Below are 25,190 nucleotides of genomic sequence, written 5' to 3'. Positions count from 1 at the left end.
AATTTTCTGTCGCAACGACATCCAATACGATGTCGTTTTCCCTTGCTCAGGCATCACGAAGTGTGACTTTCCACGTTCTCTCTTTCCTTTTCGTTTTCTGAATTTTCTCTTTGATGATGTTAGGTGTTGCTTTCCTTTCCCCACTTAATCAAAATCACAACCATCATTTAGGAGCTTTTTTTTTTATTATAAAAAAAGGTGATAATTATCCTAAAAGGTCACCAATTTTAATTAGTCTACCAAAGATAGCATAAAAGGATTATCAATTTTGATAAATCTTCCTAAAATACCGAAAATGACCTTTAACAACATTAGGATTCTATTGTACATCAATGGATCATATTATTGTTATGGTATAAAATATAAATATACTAATATTATAATATAAAAATATTATAACTATGATGCATTACCACATGATCAAATTTTAAGCTATTTAATTTCTTTTTCTTTCAAATAAACACTTGATTGTAGTTGCATTTCCTTAATATATATAGTTAAACAAACAATACAAGCAATAGTGATCGATAGACACAAATGAGGAGCATATCACAAGAAAATAATTTTTATGTTATTCTCATATCACAAGATACTTAACTACTTAACATAGAAAGAACATAAAATTATATAATGTATTAATACCATTGACTAAGGGGTATAAAAATTTTAGAAAAAAATTAGGATAATATAATCTAAAGTAATCGCCCTATAGGGAGAAGGGGGGAGAGTGAATAGGGTGATGGTCTCTTTTTGTAAATTCAAATTATATGAATGCAAGAGACAATTATATGTAAATATATAATAAAATTATATAAAAATAATTGCATATAAAGTAAAAGAGTAAGGAAGAGACAATATAAAGATAAGATTTTTATAGTGATTTGGCGCAATCCGACCTATTTCCACTCTCCTCTAACTTCAATCCCAAGTTTGAGGTTCCACTATTTCAAAGCTTTCAAACCAAACCTTCAAGTAATACAATTAAATTATGATTTCAATTCACTCTCATGGACTTAAGCACTCTTTACAAACCTCAAGAGATACTTCACTTTTAAATAACCTCTCAAGTGATATCCCACACTTGAGACTCCCTAAGTAATATCTCACACTTAGACTTTTCTTCTCAAAGATTTATAAATGAAGATAATAAATGATCTCACAAAATCCTAGTACAAAACTTTAGGCAAATGTACAAGAAAAACTATGATTGAATTATGCACTAGTGATATTCAAGTTTTAGAACAATGGTGTACTCAAAAACACTCTCCCAAGGCTCAAATATATTCAAGATTTAGGAATGTTGAGTTCATGAAACAATGAAGATTAGATTCGTTTTATAGAGGAAAAATGTCAAACCAGTCGTTAAGGATTCGACCAATTGAGTTGGGGGTCGACCGGTGGATTAACTATTAGCATTTGATGCTTGACAGGTAACCGTTGAACCTCGACCACCCCTTAACTGAACCTCAACCGATTGAACAAGTGTTTTGAAAGATATAGAAGGTTTTTGCACCCCTTGACCGATTGAGTTGGGGGTCAACTGGTTCCTCATTTGGTTCAACCGTCTTTGGCTCAATAACCATCATTTTCAACTTAAAATCTTTTAAACAAGTTTGGAAAACATTGACACAAGGTTTTAATTGAAAACATGAAACTATCCAATTTTAAAGGATTTAAAACAAAATTACTTTTGGATGATTTTGATGCATAAATTATTAATATAATGTATGAAAAACTTAGTGCACCAACAACCTTATAAAGAGATCTTATGAAGCTTAGGTCTTGAAAAATACTTCTCTTTAAGGTCTTGTTATTCTTATTGATTTCTCTTTAATTTAATTTTATCTTTGTGATTGGCATTTTGGAAATCTTTTGGTCTAATCACACTTGAAATATAATCATTAATTTCAAACCTTATTTTATTATCATCAAAACTGATATTAACCAAAATTTGGTTTTATAAAAAACACAATTCTAATATGAATACTTTTATTACAAATTTTAGTTATAAAGCAAATGCAATACACTTATAATATAATTATAATAATTTTACGACATACTACGATACAACATAATTTAAAATTTTATGATTTGTTTTTATAAGAAAACGGACACTCATAATGTGTATTAATATCAATGCCAATGAGGTATAAAATAGTGTTTTTAATACTAATACTTTTATTATAAAATTTAATTATGACACAAATACATCGTTGCTACTACACAAATTCAACCTACAGCACATATACACTAACATTCAAACATATCATGGCATTACCTAATTTAAAATCTCATGAACTTTTTTACAAAATTGAGAGTCGTGGGTTATCATGTGATATTCTCTAGCATCCAACAAATCCATATTTTTATTGGTGGAAAACTTATTTTTAAAAAGTTGGAATCGTCACTTATTTTAATTTATTTTTTAAAAGATGTTATCAATCGAGAAAGTACAATGATAAGTCATAGTGCTCCTTTAATGTAGTCTCTACAATTGAGGGAATTATGGTAATTGATTAATTAAACGTAGATACCAAGAAAAGTAAGATACAAGTGAACATACAACATGATAAAAAATAAATTACTTGAATATACAAAAATAAGTATACAAAATGATTTATTAGAAAAGATGTTTATTACTCCAAAATTTTGTAATACAATTTTAAAGAAAATTCAATTATTTATTTACAAATAAAATTCAATTTATTATTGGATTTATCTATTCACATTCAATTTTATTTTATTTACAAAGAAATTAATTTTTGTTGGTTTTATTGAAAACAAGGTGTTACAATTTTATTCAAAAATACGTGTCAACTAAGTTTCTATTTAGGAATGTAATTATAAAAGAAGATGATTTTTTTTTTTTTACAAATTTTATTTTAAAAAATATTTTCAATCCGATTTTATTTAAAAAGAGATTTTTACAACTTTTATTTATATAAAAAAATTTATCCAAACCAATTTTATTTAGAAAGAAAATTTTATTATCAAAAGATTTTTACAATTTTTATTTTTGAAAATGATTTCCAAATCAAACTTTATTTTCGAGAATTACAACTTTCACTCATGAGAGCCACTTCCAAATTAAATCTTATTTTAAAAAGAGCATTTTTTTTAATTCTATTTAAAAGATATTTTTACAAGGAAATTCTATCTTTATTTAAAATTTCTAGAATTTTATTAAAACACTTTTCTTAATTTTTATTAAAATCAATTTTCTAGAATTTTATTAAAAACAAAATTTGGACCTTTTGTTAAGAATAGTTTTTGAACTTTTTTTTTTTATTAAAAACAATTTTCTAGATTTATTAAAAACAAATTTCTGAAACTTTTTTTATTAAAAATAATTCTATGAATGCTAGAATAGTAATTTTCTGGACTTTTCTTTAAAACATTTTTTTACTTCTTAAAATAAATTTATGGAATTTCTTTATTGAAATAATTTTTTGAAACTTTTTTAAAAATAAAATTTTTGGACTATTTTTTTAAAAACGATTTTTTGGATTTATTAAAATTTAAAAATATATTTTCTGCATTATTCTTTAAAAAAAACGATCTTTTGGGTTTATTAAAAATAAAATTTATAAATTATTATAATTTTTAAAAATAAATGAACAAACAAAACAACAAATGAACAAAAAATTTATACGTAAATGTGGTTTTTGTTTATCACAAAATTTGAATTTGTGGTATATGAGGTTTTGAGAAAAAAAAAACCATATATGGATCTAAAAACCTGTGGTTTCCCTCCACGTATCCTTCCTAGACTCAATAATCTTTGGCCGTTTAGGGTAAACATATAACCCAAGATCACTCTGTCTGGACCAAGATGAGCTCTATCTAGCATCAAAAGTGAAAAGTTTTCCTTCTTCCACAATGCTAGACATAATGGACAAACCGAGCCGACTAGACCTATCCGACGAGTAAATCCAGTCAAGTTCTCACGATTTCTTACATGCGTGGTCTACCATGTCTGATGTCTGAGCGTCGGACCAGTCGTTTGATGTCTGAGTGCCGACCTAGACGACCGATGTCTAAGTGTCGAACTAGCCGCCTAATGTCTAAGCGACAGACTAAACGTCATTTACACCCAAAAGTCAATGTTAATTAATTGTTACACACAATCCCAGACATTGGCAAGCTAAATGGACAGTTAGCTACACGATATGAGATTTTGGCACGACAGTCAGCAAATGGCACCAGTCAACCGCCCTTACTTGATATGATTGTCCAACCCACGTCGCAATAACAACGCAGACAGTCCACGCAATCATCATTACAAGATAAGGACGGTGTCACCAACTCTATATAAACCCCTCAAAAAGTACGAACAAAGTACACACATACGCTCATTCTCTCCCACAAAAATAGTTAGAGTTATCCTCATCTGACTTAAGTTTCAGAATGACGTGCCCGGACTACCCGTTCGTCTAACTCTAGTGAAGCTGGACAGACCTGACTCTAGTTGGCTCAACACCAACAAACCTAGATTATCAATTTTGAGGAAAACAATCAAGAAAGAAAATTAAGCCTCCTGTGCATCGTGGAAAGAGATAAGAGTGCATTTTGAAGTGTTTCTACTCAAGCTATTTTTAGTGAAAGTGCTTTTATAAAAAAGTATTTTTAAAATAATCACATTTATATTATAGTGTTTCTCTAAAAAATAATATAAGGGATTTTTTAACACTATAATTGATTTTTCATATTTTTAAAAATGTTCCCTAAATTTTGTCAAACACCTAATGTTTTTTAAAAATATTTTTTAAACCAAAAACACTTCCTAAAATCATCGTCAAAACAAGCTACTAAGAGTGTGTTTGGAAGTGTTTCTACTCAAAGTGTTTTTCTATGAAGTGGTCGTAGAAGAATCACCTCTAAGACTGTGTTTGACAATTATTTTAGAAAGTGTTTTTAATATTTTTAATACTTGAAAAATAAATATTTTTAAGTGATAGAAAGACAAGACTAAAAATACTTCTCAAAATTACTGTCAAATGCACTCTAAAGCATTTCTTCATAAAACACTATAAGTGATTTCTTAACATTATAAGTAATTTTTCAAAATTTTAAAAGCATTTTCTAAATTTTACTAAACATTTAATATTTTTTCAAAAACACTTTTTACACTAAAATGCTTCCTAAAATTTTTGTAAAACGGATTCCTTCAACATCATTTTCCTGGTATTGTTTTTTCCATTATTTTTTTTCAAAAAAAAAAATTCAAAATTTTTATCGATATTTTCTATTATGTACATAAAATCTAACTACAGATATATCTATAAAAATCAAGTTTTCATCCTTTGATATATACTCGCATTCTCACCATCCAGAGGTTCAATTTACTTCATTTGTACATATTAAAAGTGAAGTAATAAATTCATAAAATTTAGATATTCTTGGGAGCCTATAAAAGTATGTCATGTAAGTATATGCTTTTTTAACCATATGGTGTTCCAATATTTCAAAGCTTAAAATTAAATAAGGAAAAATATGATTTTGAAATGAAAATGATTAAGAAAAACTATTAATTATTTGAAAAATGAATTTCGAAGTTTTCTTTTTGTGCTAATCAACACCTACTTGGTTGAGAGGCATTGGCTTAACGGAAAGAATGTCAAAACTTGGGAGCCAAAAGAGAGCAGGTGAAACTAACTAGCCCTATCGGTGCACAACCAATCCACATTACCAAAGTATAGAAGAATTTGGTGTCCTACTTCCTTTTGAGAGTGACATATATCATCTTTGGAGGCAACCTAGGAGCCACCAGCATTATCCTTTGTAACTACCTAAGACTATGTATTTTATAAATAGATGAGAAAAGAATAAAAAAAAAGGATAATTTGATCCGAAAAAACTGCCTATGTGGAAAGATAAATAAAAATTTAGGGTTATGCGTTTGATTATGTTTTCTAAAACTTATTTTTAATTTTTTTAATTCTTTAACTTAATAAACAAATTTTAGAAAATGTGATCAAATGGACTTATATTTAAATTTTATTTTTTAAAAATTGGTAAATTTTAAAAATAGTATTCTATATTTAAAAATAAAAAAAATTATTTTTAAATCATACAGAACAAAAGAAAGCATCTTTCATATTATAAGTTGGAATACATCTCAAAACTCAAAACCTTAGTAAGTTAGAACTAAGGAATTGATATTTATGGATAAGAGTTTTCTATTTTTAGTCTTCATTTATTTACAATTTATTAATTCTTATTATTATTTAAACTTTTTATTTGTGGGTAAGGTTTGGTTGACTCTGGTACAAAGTCACAACAACCACTCTCCACTTAGCTATAAAATTAGGTTCATAATTGTAGATAAGTTTATCCATTTGACTTTCTTACTTTTCTATGTTTTATAATATGGTTTTTAGATAAGTATGTAAAAAGATTTTCTCCTTTAATTTCGTGTGCAATATATTTATGTCATTATTAATTCAAAAGGTGTATTCTAAAGTTCAATCTAAAAATTGATTGATAAGGGTTCAGAAAAAGACTATGTCAAAAAATTGACTTAGAAATAGCTAAAATGTAAAAAATAATCAAATAGGTTATTATGTATTGAAATACAAAGGCTCAAAGTCCAACCTTTTTGGATTATCGAGAATTTGAAATTATTAAAAAAAAAAAAAAAAAAAAAAAGAATTTCAGATCAATTTTTAATTTAAAAAGACTTTCATTATTTCTAAAACAAGGAAAAGTTGATTCAAAGCCAAAGATCAAGCAAAATTTTTAATTTCTAATTTTTTTTTTTTGGATAATAGATAAATAAGTAAAATAGTCTTTCCATGGTCATACAAGTTAATCAAAAATGAAGAGGAAGGTGAAATTGAAAAAACTTTACTGATATAGTTTTTTTTTCTATTTTTCTTAAAGATGCTTTAATTAAAAAAAATATTTTAGAAAAATTTATAAAATTGTGTTTGATTTTAAATTTTCATTAACATACAAAATAATAAAAAATATAATTAAAATTTTATATTATATATATAGTTTTAAAATGGTTTAATAAAATATTCTAATATACTTATAATTAATAAAATAAATTATTCTTGATATAAAAATATATCCACTTATTATTATTATTATTATAATATATAAAATAATGTTTTATTTATATTAATATTTATTTTATATAATGGGTTATTATTGTGATTTTATTCCTTTTTTGTTAGAAAATAATGAAAAATACCTTCCAAATATGCTTTTTACGTTTTCTACATAAAACGGTGAAATGGTCTAAGCAAAACGGGTCTTTCTTTCATTGAAATTTTACTTTCTTGCAAATTCAATCTATGACTCAATCAACCAGCCGAAATGATGTATGACTCACTCTCAAACTCAATCAACCAGAAAATTGCACTTCAAAAAAGGAAAACCCTGGAAAATCTAAAGCCGAGCGAAAGAAATCGTCATCCCACTGCTTGGGAAGTTGGGGGCCAACAATGCAGGTGGTGATGAGTTCTCAACTACCATCAGCAATTCATCCACGCCGAACATGCGTCTCCGCCTACCGTCGGAGCCCTACAAATGGGACAATTCACCGACTCCACGGGCACCCACTGTTCGATGCAGTCCTTGTGGAACATGTGCTTACATCGAGGCAGAACACTCACGCGCTCCCCATTCTCGAACTCACACAAACATATGGCGCAGGCCTGTAACTCATACGACGTCGTAGCAGCGCACGAGGACGACGGTCTGGGGCCGTATATGTGCACTGGTATGGCAACCACATGCTGGCGGTGGCGTTGTCCCGACGAAGAAGCGGCCGATGCGGTTGAGCCATGATGTTGTGATTCGTCACCGTACCCTCGGAGCCTTCGGATTGTGCAACTGACGATGAAGACGGCGAAAACAAATGCCATGCCGAAGCCTGCGACGAAGGCGCATATGGTTGTGGTCAGGCTTCTATAATATTACTCCTCCGATGATGACTCGAGAAGCCTGCGAATTTCATCTACCGCGGAAATCATGGTTGGGAGATGGACTGATGGTTGCAACCCTCTCACGGTACATCAGTCTTAAGAGTCTTGGGCGAGGCCAAATTCTAGATATTCCACAAGGTTATTAGATTGAAAAAGGTGACGGAAAATCTAATTTTGAAATTTTAATCCTTTATCAATTTTTTTTATTTTTTATTTTTTGTCTTGCTCAATAAAAATATTTTTATTGTTTTTAAAATCTCCATATAAATACTTAAAATTATAAATAACATTTATATTAAAAATAATTTCTTTTAATAAAATATTAAAAAAAATTAAATTCACAAATTTAACATTATTTCATCCGTTTTAATCAATTCATTTTATCCAAACTCATTTATAATAATATAATATTTATCTTATTATTATTTTTTTATTTTTTATTTTTATTATTATTATGATAGATCGACAAAGGATATATATACGGTAATACATTACCTCTTACATCGTATAAAAGGAAAAATTAAATACGAAATATGAATAGGAATACCTTTTAGCAACACAATTTTCCCAGAATATCTAATAATCTGCCTGCATCATCAAAGGGCTACTACTAGATCAAGGCTAAGTGGGGAATCGAGGGCTTCAGATCCGTTCAGCCAAAACCGTCAGAGACTGACCAGCCGGCAAATAATTAATCACCAGCGTCATCTGTGCCTAGATTTTGAAGCAGCCCACTTGAAGTAACCACAATTTGTTTCAGGATTAGATGCTGGTCCCTGCCATTAAAAGGGTGAATCAGAAGTTTTTGTTAGTGTGTACATATTCATGACTTTCCTTTTGCACTCTACATGTATGGAAGAGCAACTCAATGGAACAAAAAGTCCAGAAATACCAGTTTTCATCACAATTCAACCCAAGAAAAGCCTTCATCTCTAAACATATCAATTTTTTTTCTTTTTTGGATAATAAAAATTACAAAAGATCTCTCCCTTTAGCTATCTTTATAATATCAAAATATCTTAAGATATGTTTCAATATTAACAGAGCAGCTCAAGAAATACTCGTCAAGTGAGTAGAAAATATAAAAAGCATGCTGACATATATATAAACACAAGCATAATACCTCAGCCCGAGCACAGACATAAAACCTGCGTCCATGATTTGGACCAGGTTTCTTTGCTACCCGAGAAACACAGGGTTCACCATGGCCCTTACAAAGAGGTATGCTGTTCTGCATGAGTTGTTGAATCCTTTGCCACTCCACTAAAGCTATATCATTTTTATCCCTTTGCGGGGAACTGCCGGAAATTACCACATCTTGTTCCTGATTGGATGCACTAACATCCAACTCCACCATCTTTGAACTCTTGCTTTCATCATCACCCATAGAAGTCTTGTTGGGGTTCTGATTAGACTTTGACTCATCTGCCTGATCAAGTGACGCATCAGCTGCAGCGTTATCAACACCATCTTTAACGTTGGAACTTTTCTGGAAAAATGATTTCACAGAGAGTTGGGAGCATTGACTTTGTCTTGCTTTTTTCTTTGTTACTGTGCCAGGCGTTGATTTAGTTTGCCTGATTATTGAGGCGGTCATAATTCTATTGGAAGAATCACTAATGGAACATATGGAGGGCCCATCCAGTCTTGGAATGACACCTTCTGATTGCAGATTTGAAGAAGACAGAAAGTCGCCTGAAGGCAGGTCAGATATACAGCAGTCTTGGGATGATCTTTTCAGAATCTCACTGCAACTTCTAGTTGTAATATTTTCATCTGAAAATGAACTTGATACCTCGAAGGTCTTTACTTGCTCAGCCTTTTGTCTTTTCATTAATACTGATGCTGCATAAAAACAGTGACTACTGAAAATTTGAGAAGTGTATAAAAGGAAGCAGATGCAAACAAAGAACAGGACAGAGATGTCACACCAATAGTTTGCTGGAACCCATGAACCGTAGGAACATATCTAGCAGACAAAGATGGAGTACTATGCTGCGCAACATCAGGGATATCCATTAAACTCATAAAAACAGGAGCATGATCAGAACCTTCTAGTTTGATGCTTCTCCCTCCTTTCCACCTGTTATTGGAGAAACTAAGTGAAGGTTACATCCAAGCCTTTCATATGAACATGCAGAGCAATAAACATGCACATTGTATTCATGAAACCAGATCCTGAATAATTTGACGAAGAATAATGAGAAACTACCACTCAAGGATTCTAATTGCAGTGAAATGCCTGTATTTTCTATTCAACAGGAACCACTATAACTCTAATGGAGAAAAGGTTTCTCTTTTGGTAGAGAAAGAATAAGAGGAAACCCAAACCAACCCCAGCCAAAATCACCCGTTAATATTCATTGGAGAGGGCATTTGGAAACACATGCCCATTTACCAAACAAAATTATATCCATATGTTTACTTACTTTTGGTTTGACCACAAAGAATATTAAGAAACTATAACCATATCCTTAGTGTAGCAGAAGGCATGTAAGGCTTAAAATTTGAGGCAGAACTTTAGGGCTTGTTTGTAAAAACATTTTTCTGTTCTTTAGAATAGAAAAGAGTTTTCTAACTTAGAGCATATGTTTGACAAATTTTTTACAGGAAACATTTTCTTTAGAATTTGTTCTGAAAATAAGGTGGTTTTAGTTGTTTTTTGTGGAGTGCTCTAAGCAACAATTGAAAATATGAAAAATACTTCAAGAACATTTGCATTATACATAAGTGTACAGTACTTTCATGGAGAATAAGCTAAGAAAACTATTTTTCATATTTGAGTTCCCAAATAGAATTTTGATCTTGAAAACAATTGAGAGTTGATTTTAAGAATTATTCTTAAAAACTACTTTTTGATAATTGTTTTTGAAAACAATACCAAACTGGCCCTTAATATCTCAAATCCCAATCAAGTCTTACACACGCATTAAGAGTTATTTGCATATTCCTCAAGTTCTTTTATCTTCCTTCATGTGTCCTTATTCTTAATTACTTTTTACCACACATCCAAGATTTGTATGCTCCATCTGGATTAAGGAAAGAATGTGCGAAAGGAAGGAAGTGCAGAAAGTTACATAAAAGTGGATTCCTTCCAAGATCTATTTTTGGCATTTTTCTTTCCATTCCCTCCATCTTTTTGATACTCAAATCAAACCTTGATACCTTATATCACACTTTTTCTTCTAACACAATGTCATTCTCAAGATAAGATTGTGCGCGTACATGTTTGTGTATGGTAAGAGAAGAGATGTGTACAGAAAATTGTATACACATATGTGTATGTGCCTGTGCTATCTACCAAACAAATTTGTAAACCCTAGTATCAAATCATTATTCGATAAAATTACGTGGTACCTGGGTTTGTTTCCAGGCTTCCATCGCTTAAACTGAGTCAATATGTCACATTCTTTAACATGGCAAGTAACAAAGATATGATCTTGCAGGCAATGGTCTTGATGTAAGCATGACCCAGAACTGAGAATATGGTCAATTCTTGACCCATAATTGAATTCCTCTGCACCTGTGCTCGATGACCAGCATGTGTATGCTTCTCTTCTGTAGAAAAATCCAGATGGGAACACAAAAAAGTGATTGGTGAAGAGTTTTTAACCTTTGTAGAAATAATAAATATTACCCAAAATTCAAGTCATAGAGAACAAACAACAAATTTTAAATGCTACAGCTAATGAACTAATATTACAAGACGAGAGCTTCAAAATTAATTCAAGTGTTCAGTGTATAATATAAAAACAACGCCGGTGAAATCCAAATTGAATCTCAATCCAAGTATCAGCCAAAAACCTGTCAGGATGTTTTGCTCTAAAAACATCAAAGAAAGGGCCTCCACATTCCACTAGCATAGATCTAAACCATCTCCTGAACCTACAAGAAGATTCATATAGTAAATCAAATATGTGAGAAAATACTATTAGGTTTTGCCCGTCCTAAGCCATATTTAAATCAATTGTAAAATAGAATACACACACACACATATATATATATAGACACACACACACACACACACACACACATATATATATAAAACAACTCCAAACATAGACACATTTGTGTAGGTGTATGGTTGGGGGAAGTTAGGGTTGAGGGTGGTGGTAAAGGCACTACATAGAAATTTGCCAGAAACTTACTCATTCTTCTCAAAATCTGATCCAGCATCACAGCGATCTATAGCAGCAGGAGCAATATTAAGATCACCAACAACAAATATCCTCCTCCCCTGCTGCTGGAGAGTCTCCCATCTTTTCTACAACAAAGCTTACCGATATCAATCACAGAGTATGAAGATGAATTATTATAACAAGACCCTCTGTGATGCTACAAAGGCAGCTAAAATACACTTTCTTCATTTCCACAAAAACAGATGGCCATTCAATCAATGACTGACTACAGAAACAGGACATGCATCATTATTTAGAGGGAATATTATGTTTCCAATACAGTACTTATACATGTATGACTTACATATTTAAAAACAATGGAAGTGATCAAAAGTTAAATAGATAAAAGCATAAGAGACTCTAAAAAGAAAGAGAGAGAGATGGTCATTAATTGTAGCAGACAAAAGGATTCTTAAAAGGAAGAGATGTGGTGTCAAATCTTAATGTCCTAGAAGATAAAAAAAAGTTTCAACTAGAAGATAAAGGTTTCAAGTACAAAGAAAAGACAGATAACTTTGGATGCATATTTTGTGAAAGAGTTGAATTGAGAAAATAAAAATTGTAAATAATTACTCAATACTATATTATAAATTTTTGTTTGCTAATTTTTATGCACTTTATCAATTATTAAATCTAAATTTCCTTGAACCCTTAAGAATTTCTAAAAAATTATTATCTTATGCATTTGGCTAGGTCATTAATTTATCGACCATTTACTTATCAAGGATTACTGTACTAAGTACTAACATTCAAGTGATTCATGCAACACCAAAAAAGAAGACAAATCCCAAGAAATTGCAATCCCTTAGATAATACAAATTTTTCCAGAGTTAGCTACAAGTGCATTTAGGCACATCATCAATTTGAAATGCTCACACAAGTAAAGATATAACACACAATTATTCATGCATAAACTTTTTTGTAAGTCCAAATAATAACACCCAAAAACAAGATTTTACACGGAATAAAACTCTCAAATTTCATCGCCATTATCTCTAATATGAGGAAGAATATTAGGCTACCTGTAATATCTGGAAAAAAGTGTGCTTAAACTGAATCCTTTCTGTATCCTCAGAGTCAGCTCGGGGCCCATATATATTGAAAAGAACTGGCCAATTCCCATAATCAGCTCCATTGAAAATTTACATACAAACTTAAAGATTAAGCCTTCTCAAACATGAAAACTTGAAACAACACCTGCAATACGGAAAATCATAGAGGAAACAAAAATCCAACTTCGAATTTGATATACCTTGGTTGACAGTAACACTAAGAATCAAGGCTTCAACAATCTATGTAGGCAATTACTTAAGATAGTGAAATTTAATCCCATGATTCCCACGGACTATAATACAATATCCTATTTCGTGGTGCCTCCAGTATGATGCTTAATTGATCAATATCATGTTTAACTCACCAAAATGACCATGATCCGTGATAATGCAACGGCCCTCACTGTCAACCTTGAGAAGCTCATCTTTGGCAAACTCTTCAAGACCTTCTGCTTTTACAGGGATTTCATCCTTTCCAGTTCCAAACCCTCCAGACTTTTCAAGGAGGCCGGTGAAGCCTTCTTCTGCTGCAATTGGCAACGCCACTTCAGTGCTCGAAAATGCTGACTTCACACGGCAAAATGTTGCAACACCTACATAAATAAAGGATCAAAAATCTGGAGGATTCAAATAATTCCCCCAATACATAGACTCCTGCAAGCTAATTACAAATAACAGAATGAAACTTATAAGATAAAGCGACCATTGGATCCCAACTGGTGATGATAATCAAATGATACCGGTTTATGAGTAATGTGCACAAATTCTGGTCGAATCATTTTCACAAACACTTACCGGAGTAGCCCACCCGACCTTTGCTGTTCGTGCGGGTGCAAGAAAAGAAGGATTCGTATCCATCCGCCATCACCACATCTGCCGTCAGTTCATGCCTCGATAGCTTCGTCTCCTGCATTCGAAAACGATATAATAGATCCAAAACATGAATTTATAGAGTATCAATACAGAGAAAGAAATCGGAGCACCTGAACGCATATGATGTCGGCGTCGAGGGAACCGAGAAATTTGAGGAGAGAACCGAACTGAGAGATGCGTGGCCTTAGGCCATTCACGTTATAAGTCACTATCTTCATGGCACCATGGGCTTGCCGGAGATTGAACGTTACTCCTCCGATCACGGACGGACCAAGGTAGGGCTGTGAGGTATTCTCCTGATACAAAGGGACAGAACTCGAAGCGACGTCGTTTAAAAGGGGTATTTAGACGACATCGTTTTCCCTTTATATCCCCAGAGTTTTGAATTATTACGCTCAATTCTTGATTTAATTATCACGCTGACAAACCGGAGGCAACCCGTCAGGGGGAGGTTTCTGGTACAACAGCTACACCGTAGACCCGCGCCAAATCTGCCGTGGTCCCCACAAGGGTGAAATCCGAATGGATAAGAAACCACGTGGAGGGCACAACAATTGATCCAGATTGGCGCTGCCTCTCGTGGAGAGCACGAGGTGTTGAATGGCAGCGATGAAAGCCACAGGAAACTCAGAAACCCTAGAATTGATGTGAGAGAGTTATGATGGATCAGTGGAAGGCTGATGATTTCACGCAATCAGTTGCACCAGAGTTAGCCCCTCCCAATCCTCTTTCGTTGCCCTCCTCCAATAATCGGTTGCCGGAAGCCAGGTTTGATGATTTTTCTGATTTTGCCCTCTGAATTTTTTAGATTGTATTTGATGGAATGTATGGGATGAGGATGGATTTTTCACCCTCGCAAGTTCATGGTCATGAACGTTGATTCGACATTTGTTAAGTATAATAATCCGAACAGAGAGTCAGGAGATTAGGTTGGATTTTAGGAATTAGAAGTGCTCAAGTGAAGAATGTTAGTGAATTTTGATTTTACATGGGTAACGTGAGCATTATGACGGGACTAGAGAGACTAGAATTGGTTTATGCAACTTTTAAGCGTTTATGCATCGAGTATACAGAAGCTTGTCCAAGAGCCAGTTTGTGTCTGTGGCTTTATTCTTATAACATTGGATGTTTGTGTTGACATTTATGAAATGTAACTTTGTTGTGTTTGGGACATAGTGTAATTAGAATTTGGAAGTTCTACATTTTCTTCGAAAAAAGGCAAAAAGAAAACCCTAGCAAATTGTAACCCTACTTGGGTTTGCAATTTTTGTGTTTTTTTAGTGGATTAGGAAGAATAATTTGCTATTTCTTTACTATGCCACTTAATGCTTTTCCGTGTTTTTTTTTTTTTTTTTTTTTGGTTTTTTAAATCCCTTTCTTTGGGGTTTGCAGACAAAGAACTGAAGTGGAAGTAAAGGATTCAATTGCAGCAAGAAAAGTTCAGAAGGCAGACCGTGAAAAGTTAAGGAGGGACAGACTGAATGAGCATTTTCTTGAGTTGGGAAACACATTAGGTAACTGCTCCCTACTGTAATTAGACTCACCGGTGACCTAGGGGAGGAAGCTCTCTGTTTGAATGTAAGGGTTGGATTGGGCTCTTTATGAAGGATATTGAGATGTTGGTTTCATTTGATTGAGATGTTTGTGCCGTTTTAAGCATGAAACATATACATATGTAAAGGTTCTCATGCAATTATGAGATGATAAATATGGTCTTACCCTAAGGAGGAGCAATGCAATTTGAAGTTGGGAAGACATAAGGCCAATTGATTATTTATCTTACAAATACAAGGGAGGTAAACAGTTCAAAAATTCATGTTAACTTCAGACTGGTTCAACAAGAAAACAGATGTAGGAATAATACGAAATGATCACATATGCTCTTTCTTATTGCTGCTTGAATGAGTAAAGCTTTTTTGTTACAATCTTGTGCTGATGCGCTATTTTGTCATTTTTTTTATTACCCTTAGACAGTGGTTTAAAAGAGTGCATCCTGATTATTGTGTTTCTCCAGAACAGCAATTCAAACTCTGCTCTAAGATTGCATTGAGCCCTTTTTCTTCCTTTTAATGCGTTTATTATAATGCTTTTGCTTCTGTTCCCAGTTCCACTTTGTCTCCTGACACTTGGTGGTGTTGCAGTCTTGGGTTTAACCATAAGGAAGAGAGGTTGCAACTTTTTCTTAGAATCTCTTCAAATTCAACTTCCTTCTGCTTTACAGTTTCCTTTATGTCAACCATGTTTGGCTTTAGATCTCTAGTTGCCCTCATGGGTTAGTAGCTTGGCCATCATCACCTTTTATTATCTTGTCTGAATTATATATTATTCTGCTAAATGTGACTAACTGATCATCACCTGAGAAAATTCCCTGATTTCCAGGATCCATTTTTTCAAGTCCCTGTCGTTCTCTTCAAATTGTCTTGTTTTTTCTGATCCTAATATTTAAACTAGTTAGTTTTGTTCATTTCCTTGACCATAGAAATTTCAAGTAAAGATCCATTCATCTTGTATTATGGTCTGTGACAGTCATTGTGAACATTATCAATGTGCATAAGTGCATCTGCCTTATTTGGTACCACCAATTTATGATTGATAACTAAGAGATGTAAACCAGGTGTCTGTTTATTGTGTTCATTTTATTCAGAGCTTGTGTTTGCTTATCTGTTGTCAGATCATCCCTCCAGCACTTGCTAGATCATTTGTTTGGCCTACGAAACATGAGTATTATCATTGTACAGTTGTGTTCCTCAACTGTTGCTATTCATAATCCTTCCTTAGAAAGTTTAAAATGCTTTTATTTAACTAACAGAAAGTTCAAATGCAGACCCAGATAGGCCCAAGAATGACAAGGCAACCATCCTTGCAGATACAATTCAAATGCTGAAGGATTTGACTGCTGAAGTCAACAGACTAAAAGTTGAGTGTGCTGCACTTTCTGAAGAATCTCGTGAGGTGCTATTTCTTTAATGTTTTTTCCTAATTTTATTGGCCCATTTGGTCACCTGCCTCATCAGTTGCTAATGTTCTCTTTTTATTACAATCAGCTAGTGCAGGAGAAGAATGAACTAAGAGAAGAAAAGGTAGCTCTAAAGTCTGATATTGACAATCTTAATGTTCAATATCAGCAAAGGCTCAGGGTTATGTTTCCATGGGCTCCAATGGATCCTTCTGTTGTCATGGGTCCTTCACCCTATTCTTATCCAGTTCCTGTGCCTGTTCCTTCTGGTCCAATTCCCATGCATCCATCTCTACAGCCATTTCCTTTCTTTGGAAATCAGAATCCTAGTGGAATCCCCAATCCATGTTCAACTTTTATTCCATATCAAACTCCTGCTAATCCTCCTACTGAAGTTCCATCTGCCCAATATGCATCTGCTTCTCATGTGTCAAGCAAACCAGATTCCAAAAGCAAGTCATCAGATCGTGAAAGGAGCAGCAACACTGAAAAATGTGATGAATCTAATGATGTGGCAACAGACCTTGAACTAAAGACACCTGGATCATCATCACAACAGGTTAGATTTCGCTTGATCTGTAACAGGAACCCATTGCAGAAACTCCAAGCACATTAAAGATAGAAAATATAACTGAATTTTGTGTTTGTGCAGGATTTGCTGACAGGGGAAAAGAAGGGCAAACAATCACAAAGGAAGGAAAGAAGTGCTACAGATGGAAGCTGTTCAAGCAAGTATTCTTCTTCTCAAGGTCTCCAGGACAGCTCCTCCAACAGTGTGGGTGACCTCCCAAAATCTGATAAGTAATTTCTGGTTGAATGTGCCATGGACCATCTCCAACTGCTAACCTCTCAAGGTAGCATTTGATTTGTTGTGACAAACTGGTACTAGCACTCTGGATTTGGGTACAACTGCCCTAAATTCCAATGTCCCTCCTAATGGGGTCTCTACTATAGAAGAGAGGAGATTGTTGTGCTACTAAGGGATAAAAGGGAAATACGTTGCTACTTGGTTTATCTTGGCATCAAGGAGGACTAGGGCAGATGGTGTTCCCCGTTTTGATTGGAACTGAATAGAAACAAAATATCTTCAGTCTGCCTTCACCCCCCTATAAGGTTGAGAGACTGCTAGTTGAAAATTACAATAGTTGGTCAGGTTGGATTCATCCATTTGTAAATTATGTATGTCGAAGGTGCCCAGCTCTCTAACACGTAAAACTTATCAGTTGTAAATTTCTTGGTTCAGTTGACAATGCCCACGGTCGTTTACCTCTCATGAATTTTCCCACTTGGGTTACCGAGGTGTTGGTTTTCTGTTTTTACTCTCCGAGCCTGGAGAAAAGGACAAAACAAAACAAGTAGGAAGGCTTTCTTCTGTTCAGAAACCATTTGGCCATTTGACAACTTTTAAAATCAATCAAGATACCTTGTTTACAGTTCCGTCAACAAGCCCAAATCAAATAATGGGGATTATTATGCCAATTTTGCTCGGATAAGCTGGGATTGAGATCAGAATATGGAAGTACATAAAATGAATTCTAATACAACAAATTTTCTTTAATAATTTATTTAGTCACACGTTTAACATTTTGTAGGGCACAAGCAAATAACCCCTGACGGTAAGAAGGATGTACACTAGTGTAAACATTTTAAGCCATCGTGGTACCACGAGGAGCCACATGCATGGAAGTGGAAGTCATACCAACTCATAAACACCCTTTGTGTTCTTGAGGCCCATGCGGATTCCCATCAGTGATTACTTGAGTTTCCAAACAGGCTCTTCAGGATTGTTATCAAGACAGACGCAGATAAGGGCACATACAGGATCGATTACAATTTTCAAATGAAGTAAATCTGAGAAAACAAACCACAAAAGTGCACTCTCCCACCTCTATTCGCCCCTTTCTTCTCTCCCAACCTTAAAAAAACCCACTAACATCTAAATTTTCCGAGGATTCCGAAAACCAGATGAGCTAGGTACTTGTCGCGAACTAATACTTGCTGTTCTTAGAAGCCTTCGGAATTCTGCCAAGCTTATCCTCCCATCTTTGTCAATATCAGCTTCCTCTAGCAGTGGGTCAATTGAGCCTCTTAAGCCCGTGTGCTACACAGCAAAAATGAAGCAATCTCTGGTCAGGCCGTGTCTTTATGTCAAAAAATAATAAGATCACAAAAACCAAGCACATGAAGCTGTCTACAGGAAAAACACAAGATGGGGTTTCACCCCAGGGAAAACGGGCCAGCAATCACTCACCAGCTCCCAGCTAGTAAAGTTTTCATATTGCCAAAACAGGATGACAGGACTACTATAACACTTCCAAGCATTATTTAGCACATCAAATATACTGATGAGTGACTGACATCCCATATCAAGTGTTCAACTATCCCGGTTAAGTATCTGGGTTTTGATTCTTCCATTTTCAAGTGAAGATATCCTAGTCAATAAATATTTATAGATCATACTGAAAATATATGTAAATATGATAAAAATAGTACCAGGAAAGTCTATAGAGGAAAACCTATATATTCTAATGTCGTTGGCATGAACCTATAATTCACGTATGGTATGCTTTGATAGGGATACATTATTAATAGTAGTTTATATGTAGTCTGTCTTTGACCAAAACAAGTCAACTAAAAACCTGAAACCCAGGTAGACTGATCGGTGCCCATGGTCCAATTGAATGATGCGATCCAGGTTCCAAAAGTCCAGCATGATTTGAAAGCAAAGCATATAACCTTTTTGCTTAGCTTTCATGGCCTATCTCTTTGCAAGATTTAATGGGCATAGATTTTCACTGGCACGGGAGAACAGAATTATTGGGATATCACTCCCACAAAAATAATGGCTTAGAAAACTACTAACACCTAAATCTCACCACAAATTTCTTATTTTTTACAAGAAACAATTGTTAAAATCATGTGGTGGATCGTTAGTGGCTGGATCTCAGCCAAAATCTGGACCTTATCTTTTGTGTTCAGCCAATCAGAATGTGCTAATTACTAAAAAAGGAATTAAACCCTTGAACAGTGTGAGTGCAGGATTGGGCTGGGTGGTTGGAGATTCAATATAAGGTATAAAACTCACCAGTTTAAGTTCCTCTGGGGTTATGAACCCATCCCTATCCACATCAAATTTGTCAAAAGCAGCCTGTGACCGCTGTTGCCACTTATCAGAGTCATGTTCCTCCAATTGATGCACGTGTAGAGTGGCTGCAACAAACTCGGTAAAATCCACAAGCCCATCTGTATTGCTGTCAATCTGCCTCAGGCAAATGGTAGCTCCCATTAGGATACCAGACCATAGAAAGGAAAAAATATCCACAACATAAAGAGGGATGTAGGGTGATGAACATTGTCAAGTTGCCAAATGTGGAGTAGGGTGTTCCAGAAATGTTGGTTTCTCTAGTGGGGGAAAATGGAGAAAACTCTATAACATTATAGATGAAAATTGCAAGGATGAAATGAATAATCAACTGACCAACTGGAAGTTTCTTTTTCTGGAAAATATATACTTACTGCTTGAAGAATCTCTAAAACTCGTGATTCCTTCATCTTCCAAGGAAGATCTTTAGCAAGGGCCTGTATAGGAAACATCTCTGTTATGAAAAAATGGAAAAAGAAGTCCCTGTTCATATGAAACTGATATTTGTTCAAGGATGTTTATTAAATTGTAGAGTTGCAACATCCTAGGCTTGAGAAACAAAAGTAGAATTAGAAAGAAAAAGAAAAACCTGTCTCATTTCTTCAAGGCTAATGGAGCCATTTTTATCCACATCAATAGCATCAAATTGATCCCTAAGATCAGCCAGTTCCTCATCATCAAGCGTGCTCGCCAATGCCTAAAGCAGGAGACATCATTTTTTGACCAGTAATGAAAACAATTATGTATATTCTGCCACAAAGATCTCACAAAGAAAACCATACCCTTAAAGCAAACTGTTTCAAGTGACTGTACTTGACAAATTCACGCATGTTGGACAGAACAGAAATATCAATTGGAATCTCAGAGGCATCTCCTCCTTCTCTAACCCATGGATGTGCTGAAAAAGTTATTCCCAGTCAGGATGCTAAATCAAACACAGAAGGCAAAAAACATAGAGGCAACCATAACAGTCCAACATAGATCACATATAATAACCATAATGAAAGAACTTTGAAAGAAAGCAGCCTTGATAAAAACTTCAGTAACCAACACAAGAAGTATTTTGTTAAGACACATGTTCCAATTTCCAGTAGACTGTAATAATCATCATTTATATTCTCCAGGAGAAGAACTGGATACTCACATAGGGCCTGAGCAGCAGTAAGTCTTGCCCGAGGGTCTTTCACTAGTAACTTCTTTACAAAATCTTTAGCACCATTGCTTATGGTTGGCCATGGTTTGCGGCGAAAATCAGGCTTGTTCTTAAGGACCTGGATGTTAGGCAGACCAATAAGCATACTCAGGAAGAGAAAAAATACAAGCACAACAGAAGATCCAATATAGAGGGGGAAAAACACTCAAGAAAGATTTCATCGACAAACGTAACATGGCTCAGGAAATGAATGGAGAAAATGGAAACAAAAAACTTTTGTAATGGTGCTGGTCTAATTTTCCTTCCATATAAAATGTACGGAAGCTAAAAGTTTGAGCGTAAATAGTGAAAGATAATTGTTGGCTGAAAAAAAGGTAATTTTGTGAACAAATTAACATGTGAGGCAAAGATTGGTACAAGCCTATAATGTACATGCAACTTTATACCAAATTAAAGAAAAAGTAAAACAACCAGTATTAGTCCCAGGGAAAACAGGAAAAAAGATAGTCAGTATCCAAAATTAAGAATGCACCGCACCTCCTTGAAAATTCCATCCTCAGTCTTATCCCAGAAGGGGCGCTTCCCACAGAGCAAAATGTAGGTAATGACACCAATACTCCAGACATCTGATTCAGGTCCCGATTTCCGTCTCAATACTTCAGGAGCAACATAGTAGGCACTACCAACAATATCTTGAAACTTCTTCCCTGTGTTTATTCATATTCAGTTTTTCCAATTCAAAAGCTAGAAGCATATGTTGTAATTGTTTGAACAACAGAAACCCATGAAAATATGGATTTCAAAGTCCATATATTGAGAAGGCGAAATTTCACTTACCAGGCTTTATGAAGTCTGATAGACCAAAATCCGTGGCCTTCAAAGGCGAGTCCTCTTTGGTTGACTTGAAAAGAAAATTCTACATGCGATAAAAAAATGTAAGGGAAGCACCATTAGGCATAATGGCTACAAATTAAAGCCAAAATTTTGATGTGTGCCAGCAAACTTCATTATACCTCTGGTTTCATGTCACGGTGTACCAGACCATGTAAATGACACTCAGCTGCAACTTTGAGCATCTGCCTTACAACTTTTGCTGCATCTTTCTCACTATAACGGCTATCCTTCCTGATCAAAGAAACAAAGCAAAGATAAGTAACACTGTATTAAATAATAATGTCCTAAAGATAACTGTATAATAGAATGACAATTCTGCTGTTATTGAGAAGAACTATAATCAAAATTTAGCCACAAAGATGTGGTCAAAGATGCACCACAGAGAATCCATTTTCCCCCAGGAACAATAAAATTATATCCAAGAGTTGAAGATTCTTACTTGGCCAATATCCGATCCAACAATTCACCACCCTCACATAACCTAATAAGAGATATTAAGAAACCACATTCAGGAAAATGTTGGTAGTGATATAACAGATAATAATTTTGTAAAAAAAAAAAAAAAAGGATAAGTAGACAGAAGAGAGAAATAAATGTACTGCCAATACAGAGAATTAACAAAAGAATAGATAAATTAATAGCACACAAAGCAATCAAATGAATGGCACAGACAATTAGCCAAAGAACGATTTTAGTAAGAAGCTTCAAATCACAAAACATACTCCATAACTATATAGACATAAGAATCATCCTCAAATGCATTATGGAACTGAACCACATTCTCATGGCCGGTAAGCGCTTCTAATATTTTGACCTCTCGCTTAACGTCTTCAACAGCAATAGGAAGAATCATCTGCCATCAAATAAAACCATTTGCTGTAAACATGATAACAACAAAAATGCATAGAAATGTCAAAAAATTGAACAGAAACTAAACAATACATTCTTTGCCCCATTTTAAAGATTTCATATCTTTATCATATCAATAACCCATATCAATTATAATGATAGAACTAAAGATTCCTTAACGGGATATATTTTGAGGATACTAAACAGGAGGTGAAGATATCAAGGAACAAATTTGGAAATTTCTTTCTCAGTTACAATTAATTGTTCTGTATGTGATTAACAAATTCATGTTTATCAGAGAAACCCAAGAGAAGAAAAACATGAAATTAAAATATATAAATAAATAAGTTAAAAAAAAAAAAAACCCAAGCACAAAACAAGGGAGCTCCTTAAAATCTCGAGAAATATCAAGTCTTGTACCCATTGTTGACATCTGAGAACCTATATTTGACTACCAGTGTCTGTGCTGTTATCGGAATTGTCTGCTGTCTCCAACATACAAGGAATCCCCATATGGCTATTATATTGAGATCTAGGCCACGAACCCTATGAGATCCAGTAAGGCCTACTGAAGAAACAGTTCTCAAAATGCAGGAGAATTGGATAAAAACAAGCACAGTACATCCTCCATCAGCTCAGCAGGTGTCTAAATTAAAACCAAATTTCCAGAAATATAACTTGAACCAAACAGGAACACTGGAACAGTGTATCATTTAAAATTTGGGAAAAACAGAAAAAACCACCCAACCGAAGTGATCTACACACCAATTTTGAAGAAAGGTTACCTGACTATGAAGTTTGATTAGCGAAAGAAAATAATATGTACATGGAAAGCAAATTGCCCTTCAAAGATTAAGCGATCAAGATCAGTTCCATTATGACAAAATCCTAATATTTCCCCTCCCCAATTGACTAGAGAAGACCTCAATGAAACCAAATCACCCGATAAAAAGGAAAATTTTCTGATTAACCCATTTTATCATCAAATTCAGGCTATAAAGTTCACAAAATCTCCAACGAAGTCAACCGAAAAATACAAAACCCAATTGGATGAAGAAGATGAAGAAGAAAAAGGAACCAAACCAGACCTTATTCTTCTCAATTCTCTTAACCGCAACTCGATCCCCATTAGCCTTATCGGTGGCGACATACGTATACCCAAATTGGCCGTGGCCCAACAACTTGCCGATGGTGTAGCGAGCATCAAAATCCTTCGCGTACCCAAAATCGGTGCGCTTCCCACAAGGGATAATCCCAGTCCCCTTCCTCCCATTGGCCCTATCCTTGACCTTCTGCGGCTGAGGATTCCTGTGTTGTTGATTTGACCGATTCCTGTCTCCCTCCTGCGGCTTCTTCTGCTGATTCTTATTGCTAGTCTTGGAGCTCCCTCTAGGGCGGGTATTCTTGGTGGCTGCGGCGTTTGCGGTGGTGTTGCTGTTGGAGCTTCTGACTTTGGTGGCGGAGAGGCACGCCCCCATGTTTTCCCTCAAAGATTTTCACAGATCAAAACCATCCAAAATTTCAATAAATACTAGCTCACCACCATAACACATACCCAGAAGAGAGATAACAATGAGATCCTATGAGGAAAGTCTACAGCAGATGAGAGGAAGAAGAGAAGAAGGTGATGGTGGTCTGGTGGTGGTCAAAAGAGACTTTTGAAGATTGAGAGAGAGAGAAGGAGAGAGAGAGGGGGAGGAAGGGGGGTTCAAAAGCTCCCCGCTATATTTTTTTTTGGACGGAAATTATTAAAGAGGACAATTTTTTTTCTTTTTCCAAATTTAAGTCCAAGATCACACCCCTTATTATTTTTAGTTAAAAACCTGGAAAATCCTCCCTTCTTCGTCACTTCGTTAATTCCCTCCATTATCATTCTTGTAAATCAAATATTTCTTAAATTTCGCTAAGTATCTTTAAAAATAATATTATTAAAATTACTTTTCTAAACATATTAATTTGAAAATGCCAAAATGTGTTTCACTCATGTGGAAAAATTACAATATTTTAATATTTTAATGTGTCGGAAGAGTCATGCGATATGGCTCGTGTTTTTACTTTTACTTGTACGATTTGAAAACGTGGAAGGCACACATTATCTTCGCGGCAGTATGTAGCTACGTTTTGTTATATACGGGTAACAAAAAAAATCCTCTCAAGAA

At 34.3% G+C, this 25,190-nt stretch overlaps 3 protein-coding genes across 7 annotated transcripts; 1 reads left to right on the top strand and 2 right to left on the bottom strand.

The window, feature by feature from the left end:
• Nucleotides 1–7,241: 7,241 nt before the first annotated feature.
• Nucleotides 7,242–14,352, bottom strand: LOC117913170 (DNA-(apurinic or apyrimidinic site) lyase 2). Of its 4 annotated transcripts, none has more exons than XM_034828116.1 (11): nt 14,148–14,352; nt 13,960–14,071; nt 13,530–13,757; nt 13,135–13,220; nt 12,083–12,198; nt 11,739–11,819; nt 11,292–11,492; nt 9,866–10,032; nt 9,058–9,779; nt 8,482–8,710; nt 7,242–8,056 (listed from the first exon to the last, which is right to left on the bottom strand). In XM_034828116.1, exons 1-10 carry the CDS (start codon nt 14,253–14,255, stop codon nt 8,639–8,641), a joined length of 1,893 nt encoding a protein of 630 aa, XP_034684007.1. In that variant the 5' UTR covers nt 14,256–14,352; the 3' UTR covers nt 7,242–8,056; nt 8,482–8,638. The 4 variants fall into 4 exon arrangements, with proteins under 4 accessions (XP_034684007.1, XP_034684009.1, XP_034684010.1 ...); XM_034828118.1 differs by having other exon boundaries at nt 7,242–7,882; XM_034828119.1 differs by having other exon boundaries at nt 9,866–10,017.
• A 214-nt stretch (nt 14,353–14,566) lies between these two features.
• Nucleotides 14,567–18,270, top strand: LOC117912199 (transcription factor bHLH121-like). The gene is made up of 5 exons (XM_034826700.1): nt 14,567–14,805; nt 15,430–15,551; nt 16,862–16,989; nt 17,082–17,552; nt 17,646–18,270. The coding sequence occupies exons 1-5, from the start codon at nt 14,696–14,698 to the stop codon at nt 17,796–17,798; spliced, it is 984 nt and encodes a 327-aa protein (XP_034682591.1). The 5' UTR covers nt 14,567–14,695; the 3' UTR covers nt 17,799–18,270.
• Nucleotides 18,271–18,507: 237 nt separating this feature from the next.
• On the bottom strand, nt 18,508–24,739 carry LOC117912198 (calcium-dependent protein kinase 28-like). Of its 2 annotated transcripts, XM_034826698.1 has the most exons (12): nt 24,120–24,737; nt 22,905–23,035; nt 22,622–22,663; nt 22,302–22,413; nt 22,126–22,204; nt 21,826–21,995; nt 21,280–21,406; nt 20,918–21,033; nt 20,725–20,832; nt 20,510–20,572; nt 20,079–20,252; nt 18,508–19,094 (listed from the first exon to the last, which is right to left on the bottom strand). In XM_034826698.1, exons 1-12 carry the CDS (start codon nt 24,507–24,509, stop codon nt 18,930–18,932), a joined length of 1,677 nt encoding a protein of 558 aa, XP_034682589.1. In that variant the 5' UTR covers nt 24,510–24,737; the 3' UTR covers nt 18,508–18,929. The 2 variants fall into 2 exon arrangements, with proteins under 2 accessions (XP_034682589.1, XP_034682590.1); XM_034826699.1 differs by lacking the exon at nt 20,079–20,252 and having other exon boundaries at nt 24,120–24,739.
• Nucleotides 24,740–25,190: the final 451 nt, after the last annotated feature.

This window comes from Vitis riparia, chromosome 4 (genome assembly GCF_004353265.1).
Source record: "Vitis riparia cultivar Riparia Gloire de Montpellier isolate 1030 chromosome 4, EGFV_Vit.rip_1.0, whole genome shotgun sequence".
In the NCBI taxonomy this organism is placed as follows: domain Eukaryota; kingdom Viridiplantae; phylum Streptophyta; class Magnoliopsida; order Vitales; family Vitaceae; genus Vitis; species Vitis riparia.
The sequence above is the reverse complement of the archived record's forward strand: the minus strand, read 5'-3'. Positions and strand labels throughout refer to the sequence as shown.